Consider the following 15,000-nt stretch of genomic DNA (forward strand, 5'->3'; position numbering starts at 1 on the left):
ACAAATAATTGGGAATAAGTTGTCCCTCCTTCGTAGAATAACTTGTAACTGGATGGCCTGCGTTGGGTGAACAGTTTTTGACGAGTTGATACTCTTTTGTTGAATGCGTAGGGACGAGTTGACCATCGACTGGTGAATATGTAGAGACAAGTTCACCATCATTCGGAGATGTGTACGAAGCCACAGGCTGCTTGAGCATTGTAACTGTCAATATATTTTCTTGTGGTTTGTGTAGCGTTTGGGTATTCAAAACGATGCCTTGCGTATCTGGAGAGATCCTATTGGATGTTACACCAGTTATATCGTCTATGGTTTGTACGCTGCTTATGTAGTCTGGCTGACAGTCGTGCTGGGACTCCTCTTCAAAGGCTGTGGCCAGGTTGCTATGCATTGTGATAGAAGGCCTCAAGGTTCCATAATGCCCTGGGGCATATATTGTCTTACAATTGTCCCCAGACGAGAGCAACTGGACGTCATTCCCACTCTCGCTATTCGCGTCCTGCGAGCCTTTGGTGAGGCTCCGGTGGTTGGCCTTATGTTGATAATAAATGGTAGTAAGAACCAAGATATTTAGGATTAGCAAAGAGCAGGCAATGGCCACTGTCATACTCAGTGCAGTTGTGTAAGGGAAATCTTTTCCCATTTGACTTAGCATATCCAAATTACCTGATTCACTAACTTGGTTTTTGTTAGCCGTAACTACAATTGTCAAGTTATGGGGTGTGTTTGTTGGGCCAGTGAAGGTTGGAGTGATTGGGCTAGATAGAAAGCCTTCAGTAAAGATATACTGACCTGTTGATTCAGGGTATAAACCTGACTGGAGATCAGTTGGTAATCTGTGAAAGTTTTTACCTGGGCCGTACCGAGTACCCACTCGTTCGAGACCAGGTACTAGCCAGGACCACAAGGCTACTTTTCCAGCACGGTAATGGTCACGTACAGAGTTCTGTGTTCCTGGAATGAATAGACATATAGGTAACTAAAAGTAATTATGTGAAAACGAGGATACAATATCTATAGAAGATATATTCCTTAAATATAAGATATATGTTTCTGACTCTTGATGTTATGAATAAATATTTTTATTAATTTATCAATGAATGCGTTTTGGATGTTAAGGCTTCATAAGCTATTACAAATAGAATCCAAACACTAAAACTTACCTAAAGCAAGTTTCTGGAAAAGCTACATATCATATCTATAGTGATGATTAGAATTATATCATATCATTTTAGATGTACTATCATTTAGTTTATTAGATTAATCACCAGTTAAATATTAGTATTTTATTAAGGTTCAATAGTTTTGTGAAGTGCATTGAAGAAGTTGTTCTATTAGTTTAGGTTAATGATATTCATAGGAGTTGGGTTATTGGAGAGAGAGAGAGAGAGAGAGAGAGAGAGAGAGAGAGAGAGAGAGAGAGAGAGAGAGAGAGAGAGAGAGAGAGATGTTAACATCTAGAACATAAGATTTCATATATAGAGAAGAAAGGGATTATTAATTAATATGTAAGTTATCATGAAGAAATAAAATTACTCTAATAATATGAATAAGTGTATTTTTCTGACCTAAGGTTATATATCTAGAAAATATTGAAAATCATTGTATCATTATATCTCTGAGGGAATATAGCCCCCCAAAAATAAGAACCTCACCTATTCGAAAGTATCTCTGATAAACTGGATCATATTTGGGCCATATCTGGTCTTCAGAAGATATATCGTTTGCACTCTCGGACATCTTAGCTTTGGAGACTGTGTCTTTTGGATGTCTGTAATATGAACATAGAGTTTTGAATTGATACCATAAGTATAATTGATTGATTTATGGTATCAATGATATAAAATGTACAGTATTTTATACATATATATGTATATATATATGTGTGTATATATATATATATATATATATATATATATATATATATATATATATATATATATATACATATATATATATATATATATATATATATATATATATATATATATATATATATATATATATATATATATATATATATATATATATATATATATATATATATATATATATATATATATATATATATATATCTATATACACACATATATATATATATATATATGTGTATATAAATATATATATATATATACATATATATATAAATATATATATATATATATATATATATATATATATATATATATATATATATATATATATATATCAATATATATATATATATATATATACATATATATCCATATCCATATACCAAGGTACTTCCACTAATTTTGGGTGGTAGCCGACATCAAATGAATGAAAAAAGGGACCTTTCCTCTCTATGCTCCTCCAAGCCTGACGAAGAAGTCAACCAAGTTCGGCTGGTACTGCTAGGGTGCCACAGCCCACCCTCCCCCGTTATCCAGCATAGATGAAGCTTTATAACGCTGAATCCCCTACTGCTGCTACCTCCGCAGTCATCCAAGGCGACCAGGGGAAGCAGCAGGGCCTACAGGAACTGCATCACAATCGCTCACCATTCATTCCTGTATCTAGCACGCTCTCTTGCCTCTCACATCTATCCTCCTATCACCCAGAGCTTTCTTCACTCCATCCATCCACCCAAATCTTAACCTTCCTCTTGTACTTCTCCCATCAACTCTTCCATTCATCACTTTCTTTAGCAGACAGCGATTTTCCATTCTCTCAACATGGCCAAAGCACCTCAATACATTCATATCCACTCTAGCTGTTAAATCATTTCTTACACCCGTTCTCACTCTCACTACTTCCTTCCTAACCCTATCTTCTCGAGATACACCAGTCATACTTCTCAGACACTTCATCTCAAACACATTCAATTTCTGTCTACCCGTCACTTTCATTCCCCACAACTCCGATCCATACATCACAGTTGGTACAATCACTTTCCCATACAAAACTCTCTTTACATTCATGCCTAACCCTCTATTCTTTATCACTCCCTTCACTGGCCACAACACTTTGCATCCTTTGTTCACTCTCTGACGTACATCTGCTTCCACTCAACCATTTGCTTCAACAACAGACCCCAAGTACTTGAACTGATCCACATCCTCAAGTAACTCTCCATTCAACATGACATTCAACCTCGCACCACCTTCCCTTCTCGTACATCTCATAACCTTACTCTCACCCACATAAACTCTCAACTTCCTTCTCTCACATATCCTTCCAAATCCTGTCACTAATCGGCCAAGTTTCTCTTCCGAGTCTGCAACCAGTAGAGTATCATCCGCAAAAAACAACTGATTTACCTCCCATTCATGATCATTCGTGTCTATCAGCTTCAATCCTCGTCCAAGCAATCGAGAATTCACCTCTCTCATCACTCCATCAACATACAAGTTAAACAAGCATGGCAACATCACATATCCCTCTCTCGGCCCCACCCTCACCGGAAACTAATCGTTCACTTCATTTCCTACCCTAACACACGCTTTACTACCATTGTAGAAACTTTTCACTGCTTACAAAAACCTTCCACCAATTCTATATAACCTCATCACATTTCACATCGCTTCCCTATCAACTGTATCATATGTTTTCTCCAGATCCTTAAATGCAACATACACCTCCTCACCTTTTGCTAAATATTTCTTGCATATCAGCCTAACTGTAAAAATCTGATTCATACATTCCCTTCCCCTTCTAAAACCACCTTGTACTCACCCAAATTTTATGAAATTACTCCACATTGATATGAACGATTTGCTGAGTGTGACATCCTTCTTAGTGAAGTTATAACTTGAGGCCAAAGGTCCAAGACCGCCCATAGGACCACCAAAGACGTACGCCAGCTCGTCCAGGAGAAGACTCTCATTTCCAGACTTTGGGAAAGATAATTAGTTCAAATTTGAAGTTTTATTGTAATAATTACTGAAGTAAGAAATAATGATTTTAATGAAAAAGGTATAGAAGATTTTATTCATATCATGATTCTTTTATCGGTATTTATTATTTTATGTTATCAAAAATATAATTAGCATGATCTGGATACATACATCTCTAATATATGGATGATATTCAAAAACTTTCTTTAGATTATTAACGATTCTCATTTAAAAAATGATATACCATATTTCTTATCTTATATATAAATCCAATCTACCCATATCAACGTACATCTGAATCTTCTTCCTCCAACACGTAGAGATAAGATGATCGGGAAGTCGTGTAGAGCTGCTTAGCAAGATCTGCCATCGGCGAGACGATATTCGCATCGTGAAGGCCTTGGCCGGTTGAGTCCCTGATGCTGATTGGTTGATGGAGGGATCTCGACCAATCAGTGTACTCGGCTGTGATGGCTAACATTATTTCCTGTAGAGGGAGATGAAAAGGCTCCATGTGAGGTATGCTTTTATTTAATAGATGGTATAGTTCATATATGTGTGTAGCCTAGGTAATAATAATAATAATAATAATAATAATAATAATAATAATAATAATAATAATAATAATAATAATAATAATAATAATAATAATAATCCCACCTGCAGATGATAACGATAGTTATTGACTACGAAGGATCTCAGCAGATCCTCCCTATAGTCAGCATCGAAACCTTCCAGGAATTCTTGCTGAGTCAGGATGTCAAGGAGGTTGGCAGCTGTCATTCCTAAAAGGAGGTCAACTGGAGTTCGACCTTCCTTGCCTTTGAAGTCAAGAGGAAAAGAAAGAATTTTCTCATTTTCTTTTTATAGTTGACTGATTAAGAATATTACTTGTTATAGACAAATTAGGAAATTAATGACATACGATTAAGTATATATACATATATCCTATAGCTTATTTTTTAGTTTAGAAAATAGGAATTTTATTGTTTAAACGTATGTATTCATTATGCAAGGAATTCAGTTCGTAACTGTATATATCTCTGTATTTAAAACCAACAACAACAACAGAAGCAGCTGTGCCTAGAACTCTGCAGGACATTAGCCACATCCATGTCCTTATTCATGACTGTGGTTTGGCTAGTTTTCATCACCACGTTTACCAACTGCGGATTGGTGATGGTAGGAGATTTATGTATGATTGCTTACAGCAAATATAGCTATTGTGAGTAGTCATATAACAGCTTTGTTGATCATGGCGATACACTAACCCTTTTGCTATGTTGAGGTATCCTCCCTTAGAAAGAGGTTAATATATATATACAGTACACACTTATATATATATATATATATATATATATATATATATATATATACATATATATATATATATATATATATATATATATATATATAATATATATATATATATATATATATATATATATATATATATATATAAATATATATATATATATATATATATATATATATATATATATAAATATATGTATATATATATATATATATATATATATATATATATATATATATATATATATATATATATATACATATATATATATATATATATATATATATATATATATATATATATATATATATATATATACATATATATATATATATATATATATATATATATATATATATACATATATATACCTATATAGGTATATATATATATATATATATATATACCTATATATAGTTAAATATACATATATATAGATATATATATATATATATATATATATATATATATATATATATTTATTTATATATACATATACATATATATATATATATATATATATATATATATACATATATATATGTATATATATGTATATGTATATATACATATATATATATATATATATATATATATATATATATATATATATATATATATATATATATATATATATATATATATATATATATATATATATATATATATATATATATATATATATATATATATATATATATATATATATATATATATATATATATGATTGATATACCTGAAGCTGATGCAGACCTTGGTGTGCCCATGAATGAATTCAGTGTATTTGAAGTCGAAGCTATGCTCAAAACACTAAAGAGATGGAAAGCCCCTGGATACGATGGAATAAGTGTCGAGATGATACTGGCAGAAAATGAAGTGACTCCCAGAGTACTTACAAGATTATTTTGTAGAATGTGGCATGAAGAGGCAAAACCTGATGAATGGGAGTTAGGAGCGTTGGTGAAAATGGCAAAAAATGGAGACCTGACTGATAGCAATAATTACAGTAACCCATTTTTGATGGCATTTGTGGACTAAGAAAAAGCATTTGATAGTGTGCACCGGCCAGTTGTATGGAGAGTAATACGTTATTATGGAATTCCCCTTGAATATGGAAATTTTATTAAGTCTGTTCATGAGCAGAGCAAGTGCTAAACTAATGTTACTGGAATGGTATCAAATGAATTTCCAATGAAAAGCGGAGTATCCAAGGGAATGTGTTGTCACCTATGTTGTTTATCCTCGTGGATTTTGTAATGCGTAGAAAAGTCGGAAATGGTGGAGAATCATTAGAATGGATTGGTAATAAGAATTTAGCAGACCTAGTCTATACTGATGATGCTGTCCTTGTTAGCAGAACACCAAAAGATTCTCAAAGCTTGTTTACCAAAATGCATGAACTATCACACATATATATGCCTGTATGTGTATAGAGGTATATGTATGCAATAATATTAATCTGCGAGTTTCAGCTGTATTATCTATCTCATGCATTATATGTATTCAGTGTAATTATCCAGTCATACATTATCAGTTGCGACCCTGAATAGCTTTTATAATAAATAAATGTTTTTTGCTTCTGAATTAACATATAAAGCTCCTCTACGAAAATTTAGAAGTTAAACTTACCCATTTTGCTCTGATAATTTTTCCAGTCTGGTTTGATAGTGACACCATCGATGCTGGGGCCAACAGCCACTTGAAACTTGGATGTCTTTAGTTGAACCTTTAAGAACATTGAGTTATTGTTATTTTCTTCAATAAAAGTTATATTTTTCCTGAATCATAATTATTATTTAGACAGAAATATTAAGGTAAACTTATTATTTGTCTTTCATATTATTGATTGAAGTATTATTATACTGAAAAGAAATCATCTTGAGTTAAAAGCATTTACAAGTGCACAGTCAAATCATACATTGTTAGGTTTAATATAAATTCAAATTACCAATAATATTTTGTTTTTACAAAACACACCTTTAGGTATAAAGATGGACTTTTAATCAAAATTTATAGTTATAATTCTTGCTAGAAATAATTAAAAGTTCTTTGATAAAATCAACTTAAGTGAAAATTATTTCAAATCAAACGTAGAAGTCCTACTGTTTATTGTTAGGTTAAATATAAACACAACTTCCTAAAAGAACTTTAGTTTTCCAAAACACCCCTTCATGTATCGAAATAGACTTTTAACTAGAATTTAGTTCTGTTTGTTACTAGAAATAATTTTTACGTATCCACAAAAATGTATATACAATTTATAGATTGTTTAATTACTAGAAATAGAAATAATTTTTACCTATTCTTTAATTACCCATTAGTAACTTGAAGGAATTACTTGCTACATAGAGAAAAAAATAACCAATTATTTTTTTTTAAACAAATTGCCATATTGTTTAATAGATTTTATCATTAATATCTTATATTTTTATTCTCTACCCAGGAATATCATACTCATAAGAAATATAGAAATGAAACGGTAAATACAGGATAATTGATTAAGATTTAATGAAGATATCTGTTAACAAATTATGAAATTATAATTACAGAAAAAGAAAAAAAAAACAGTAACATTTCAATTTGTTGTGTGAACTCTGTGGAGACTCATAGCCAGGAGGGGTGGGGGGGGGGTGCAGAATAATTACTAAAAACAGAATAATTTACTATGTATAATTCTAGCGTAAAAGAGTGGAAAGAGTAGAAGTTGAAATTGTATAATAGTCAAAGTATAATGATTTTCCTTCATTTTCTTAGAATGTCTTATTGTTATATAGAATAAAAAAAAATGAATATGTAAATAAGTTGAAATTATGATCTCTTTTATAATAATTCGCAAGAATCTAGCTATATATATATATATATATATATATATATATATATATATATATATATATATATATATATATATATATATATATATATATATATATATATATATTAATTTTCTCTCCCCATCCCGAGAGTAGGATGAGAGGGAATATTCATACCCTTGGAAGAGGAATTGCGTCTGTATCTGCGTGTGTAAGCGTATCTATCTAAACGCTAACCTGTGATTTTTGACGGGTCACTTACACAAGTAATCAAATACTCATTCAGATTAAATCAAGAACATAATCGATCACCTGCAATATATCGTGCAGAGGCCTCTTCCTCAGACACTGGAGAAGATTTTCATAGTGGCGAAAGAGGTCGTTTGGAACAGGGCAGTCCAGCTGGGTGGCTACATCGAAGGCGTGTCCATGTGGGTCCCGGACTGAAGCCCAGGGACTGAGTGCAGATCCTGACATCAGGATTGCTCGCTTGAACAGACCCGCTCCTGATGACCAAGGTAGAAGGATTGGCCGAAGGATATTATGGTAGGAAAGATTCTATGGTCTTACTAGTTTAGAGGGGCTGTTAAATTTATATGTTTTTAGGTATATATGTATATATATATATATATATATATATATATATATATATATATATATATATATATATATATATATATATATATATATATGTATATATATATATATATATATATATATATATTATATATATATATATATATATATATATATATATATATATATATATGTGTGTGTGTGTGTGTGTGTGTGTGTATGTGTATGTGTGTGTGAGTGTGTGTATGTGTATGTGCGTGTCTGCTTCTGTATGTCTTATATATACATAGTAGTGAGTGTGTGTGTGAGTGTGTGTATGTGTATGTGTGTGTCTGCTTCTGTATGTCTTATATATACATAGGAGTGAGTGTGTGTGTATGTGTTTAAACATTTAAAGATTCGGTAAACCTGAGTGGTCATAAATATCATAAACTATATCATCTCCATCCGTCTTTTCTCTCAATAATGTTCCAACTCGTTTCGTATTCTTAATAATAATAGAATGGAATGGGATTTAGACATTGAAGTTTATTCAATCTGACTTTTTAATTAGGAATCACAAGAAATCAAGTACGAAGGTATGTATACATACACAAACACACACACATATATATTTATATATAAATATATATACATACATATATATATATATATATATATATATATATATATATATACATATATATATATATATATATATATATATATATATATATATATATATATATATATATATATATATATATATATATATATATATATATATATTTATATATGTATATATATATGTATATATATATATATATATATATATATATATATATGCATATATATATATATATATATATATATATATATATATATATATACAGTATATATATATATTTATATATATATATATATATATATATATATATATATATATATATATATATACATATATATGTATGTATATATATATATATATATATATATATATATATATATATATATATATATATATATATGTATGTATATATATATATATATATATATATATATATATATATATATATATATATATATATATATATCAATTTCCAATATTATTAGAAACAATCAAAATACCCATAAACCGAATTAAACAGAAACATTATTCCAAAACATACAAATGAAAGTTGAAATCAAATGAGGAAGTCCTTTGAGGAAACTTGAGATGCTCCACGATATAGTAATTGTATTATCTGAATGATTCAACTCTCGTTTCAATTTTGGGATTTTGAAATACGTTTCCTTTCAGGAATTTACATTTGTCGAATAGATGGAGGATTTTGTTCGACCTGATTATTTCTTTTAAGAGGGAAGATGCTACGTTTAGTAATAATAATAATAATAATAATAATAATAATAATAATAATAATAATAATAATAAAAGAAAAATTAATAATAATAATAATAATAATAATAATAATAATAATAATAATAATAATAATAATAATTAGAGTAATAATAATAAAATTAACGATAATAGTAATAATAATAGTGAAAATATTGAGAAGAATGATAATTATTATTTTTATTATTATTAGAATTATTCTTATTGTAATTTTTTTATTATTATTCAGATCATTATTATCATTATTATTATTATTATTATTATTATTATTATTATTATTATTATTATTATTATTATTATTAAAGTAAAAGATTTTAGGTTATTATTATTATTATCATTATTATTATTATTATTATTATTATTATTATTATTATTATTATTATTATTATTATTATTATTATTATTATTATTATTATTATTAGTTGTAGTGCTAGGATTAGTTAGGCTACAGTAACTGCAGCAGCAATATTAGAAGTAATCATGATATCAAATGCATCCATTAGAAATATCACGCTAAAAGCCATTAACCCTTTTACCCCCAAAGGACGTACTGGTACGTTTCACAAAACTCATCCCTTTACCCCCAAGGACGTACCGGTACGTCCTTGCAAAAAACTGCTATTTATATATATTTTTTTTTGCATATTTTTGATAATTATTGGGAAATTTCAGGGATTTTCCAAAAGAATGAGACCAACCTGACCTCTCTATGATCGAAATTAAGGCTGTTAGAACAATTTAAAAAAAAATATATAATGCAAAATGTGCTTGAAAAAAAATAACCCTTGGAGGATAAGGGTTGGAAATTTCCAAATACCCTGGGGGTAAAAGGTTTAACATCACGTCATCCCTCCAACCCCAAGTAACAACACCTAAGGGATATCTTATAATCTTCCAAATTTCCCTTTGTCACAGAGAACAAGGTTTACTTACTGACTGACCTGTAGCAGCGGGCGATATGACAAGGTAGTTGAGGCAGGCGGCTCCCGTGCCGTGACCCATGACCGTGACCTGACCTGGGTCACCCCCGAAGCGGACGATGTTCTCTTGAACCCAGTGCAAGGCAGCCAGCTGGTCCATCAGGCCGTAGTTAGCTACAGTTGGGCGACCCACTGGGTCAGTGTTCGCGTTGTAAAAACCTGGGGTATATTAAGTTGAAAAGTTCAGATATTGATGTATGTACGTATATGTATATTATAATTTTGCATATTTAGACAAGTTTTTCATATTCATATTCATATAAGCCATATATTATACTCCTCATTATATCTGGATTCTCATTACTACGCGATCAGTGACTCAAGGGGGAATCAGGTTTAAGAAAATAGCCTCTGATCAGACCGGGAATCGAACCCGGCCTAATAAACTGGGGTTTCATCGACTTAGTAATTTACCCAAGAGGAGCTGCTAGATCAATAGATCCTCAGTTTCTTGAGCCAAGGTTCGACTCTCAAGCACGACCAGAAGCTATTATATTTGAATGTATTCTCTCTTGGTCCTCTGATCCCCTGCAGAATAAAAAAATTCAGACATTAGAGGGAGCATAATTTATGGCTTATATGAATGAATATATATATATATATATATATATATATATATATATATATATGTATATTTTATGGCTTCTATATATATATATATATATATATATATATATATATATATATATATATATATATATATATATGAATACACACGCATATATATATATATATATATATATATATATATATATATATATATATATATATATATATATATATATATATATATATATATACTGTATATATATATATATATATATATATATATATATATATATATATATATATATATATATATATATATATATATATATATATATATGAATACACACGCATATATATATATATATATATATATATATATATATATATATATATATATATGTGTGTGTGTGTGTGTGTGTGTGATATCTTGTTTCTTTGGCTGTTAATGTTACAAACCTTTTAATTATATTCTTAACAACAGCTGCTAGTTGGTGGTATTTGATGGAGGACCAGGAGCAACCCTTTGGTATAACAACCTCAAGCTAAGTGATATACCATTCAACAGGTAAAAAAAAATAATGTATATTTTCATGTTCATACATATCGACATGAAGGTAATATGACAATTTCTGGTAACTTGCTTCAACTTTAATCTCCCTTTTAAGATAAAAATTCTGAACTGCAGCATCCATTTGCAGCCTTGAAGCCCACCCCCCCCCCCCAAAAAAAAAAAAAAAAAAAAAAAAAAAAAAAAAAAAAAAAACTTTGTTTTTCGAAAGCAAAAGGCAAAACCATCCCTTTGGTCCGTAAAGCATTTTTACTTCTACGTCTGCATTTTGTAAAGGTATCGAGACTGATTTATTCCTGGGTGTTTTCCAATGGTTGATTCGCTGCCTGTGTCTCTCTTTCCAGGAAACAAGAAGAAGTTTATCGAAGGGGACTTTACCATATTCCAGTCTTCATCTTGCTGCCACAGATTCTTTTAGAGTCGACAGGATTAAAAGTGTTTTTTCTCTCTTTTTTTTTGACTAACAAAAATATATAACCTAATTGGCTCTGATTATACTCTCTAAAGAATATACAACCTTGCTTTCCAAGAATATACAATAACTTATCTTACTAAGAATATAAAACTTCACTTACCAAAGAATATCCAACAACCTTACTTATCAAGTATGTTCATCCTCAATTACGAGAACTATAATTTTGATTATCAAGGCAACAACCTTAATTACTAAGAACATTCAACCTTACTTACAAGAATACTAGAATACCTTACTTACCAAAAGTTTTAATTTCATTTTACCAAAAACAACTACTTTCCTTATTAAAAATTACAACTTTGCTTACCAACACAATAACTTTACTTACCAATAATATACAACCTTATTCACTAAGAATATGCTACTTTACTTTCCATGACTATACAACCTTACTTACAAAGAATATGCCTTCAAACTGAGAAAGAATATAGAGGAACCTTGTTTACCCAGAATGCCGAGACGATAGTTGAGAGTCACCACAATGACCTTGCCCAGAGCTGCCAGAACTGATCCATCGTAGAGACTTGAAGATCCCCACTCAAACGACTCTCCGTGGATGAAGACGACCACTGGGTAGGCCATCAGAGCTGCATCTGCAAGCAAGCAAGTAGGAGCGGTACTCGGATCTAGCAATTGGGGTTCTAGGACTACATAATGCTAAAATAGGATTTTAGCAGGCTGAATCTGCGAATACTTGGGAGTGAGGTCATCTTACCAACATAGGTTGAGAGAGATATAGATATTGACTAATACAGAAGCATGATATATCTGCAGACTCTTAAACACAGAGAGAGAGAGAGAGAGAGAGAGAGAGAGAGAGAGAGAGAGAGAGAGAGAGATTAAAAACGTATATAAACTTCATAACTAGATTAAAGTTTCATGGAGAATGAAAGCAGTAGGAAAGCAGCCTCTTTAGCAAGAGTAGAAAAATGAAGTCGATTCCTACAGCTAAACATTTCGTCATTAATCAATCAAGAAACAGAAGGATTTTAATGTTGCATACAGCGAGGCTCCTCAGGGAACGTTCTTGAGAGAGAGAGAGAGAGAGAGAGAGAGAGAGAGAGAGAGAGAGAGAGAGAGAGAGAGAGAGAGAGAAATAGCTGTCAGTATTTTCACTATACCTATCTATCTTTCTATACATGTCCTTCCATTTCAGTCTGTTCACTGTCTTTTTATAATAGTATTTACCCGCATATTTTCTTAGCTTTTTATTATATCGTCTTCTCTTTCTTCCTATGATCTTTTTTTTGCAATCTTAGAGGTCCCACTCTTTTATTCCTAAAGTTCATCTATTATAGGTCATAATATAAAACATATTGATAAATGATTTAAAAGACGAGACTTATATTAATGTGTCTGACAGAAATGTATTTGCAATTTTAACTGCCAGATTATTCTATTGCTTTAAATAGTCTTTGTGAAGGGTATTATTATTATTATTATTATTATTATTATTATTATTATTATTATTATTATTATTATTATTATTATTATTATTATTGATTTTATCATTATTATTATTATTATTATTATTATTATTATTATTATTATTATTATTATTATTATTATTATTTAAAGAGTTTATTTTTCTCATATATATATACATATATATATATATATATATATATATATATATATATATATATATATATATATATATATATATATATATACATATATATATATATATATATATATATATATATATATATATATATATATATATATGTATATATATATATATGTATATATATATATGTATATATATATATATATATATATATATATATATATATATATGTATATTAAATATTCATATGTAAATACATTAACTTATAATATATGATGTATATTTTTTTCATGGATTTTAGTTCTCTAAATATAGACATTGTAATAACAGGATTAGGTTGTATGATTTTTCAACTGTAATTATTAACGCTGTGCACATGTTAAAAGATAATTTTAAGATCCAAACGAGATTTGGTATTAGGTAAGATTAAATAGAATTGTTTAAAATATAAAGTGTAAAAGTTAGGGTATTAAAAGCTTAAAGATATTAAGAAATATGAAATTTTATTGCTAATTAAATTATGACTCTAGTTTTTTTTTTTTTATAAAAGATAATCGGTTTAAACGATTGAACCTATATAAAACAAAGTAAGGAAATATATAAAAAAAAAATTGTTTATATAAAATAATCTTATTAAGTTAGAAACAAAATAAGATCATGAATAATGAATAATGAAAGAAGCCAGTTCTATTTCACTATCATTTTGAATTATGATTTCACGAAATGAATGATTCATTTCTCAATTCATTCGTGGCCGACTAAGACGGAATATTAAGGTTTTATGTGTAAAGGAGGATTTTAATTCTATTACTCGGGATTTCTTTGTAGGAGGGAAGGCAGTTAACATTTCGAGAGAAAATACAGAGACAATAGGGTCTAAATTGAGAGAGAGAGAGAGAGAGAGAGAGAGAGAGAGAGAGAGAGA

At 29.4% G+C, this 15,000-nt stretch overlaps 1 protein-coding gene and 1 pseudogene across 1 annotated transcript in view; both read right to left on the reverse strand.

Moving 5' to 3' along the window:
- Window positions 1-3,292, reverse strand: part of LOC137626960 (neuroligin-4, Y-linked-like) — a 3,475-nt gene extending 183 nt beyond the window's left edge. The window contains exons 1-3 of the mRNA XM_068357944.1: window positions 3,282-3,292; window positions 1,656-1,771; window positions 1-954 (exon numbers count right to left, since the gene is read on the reverse strand). The exon at window positions 1-954 is cut by the window's left edge and continues 183 nt beyond it. Coding sequence (XP_068214045.1) covers window positions 1-954; window positions 1,656-1,771; window positions 3,282-3,292 — 1,081 coding nt within the window. The remainder of the gene's footprint in view (window positions 955-1,655; window positions 1,772-3,281) is intronic.
- A 412-nt stretch (window positions 3,293-3,704) lies between these two features.
- The window catches only part of LOC137626641 (neuroligin-2-like), a 57,188-nt pseudogene continuing 45,892 nt past the window's right edge, over window positions 3,705-15,000 (reverse strand).

Source organism: Palaemon carinicauda, chromosome 34 (assembly GCF_036898095.1).
Source record: "Palaemon carinicauda isolate YSFRI2023 chromosome 34, ASM3689809v2, whole genome shotgun sequence".
Lineage (NCBI taxonomy): Eukaryota > Metazoa > Arthropoda > Malacostraca > Decapoda > Palaemonidae > Palaemon > Palaemon carinicauda.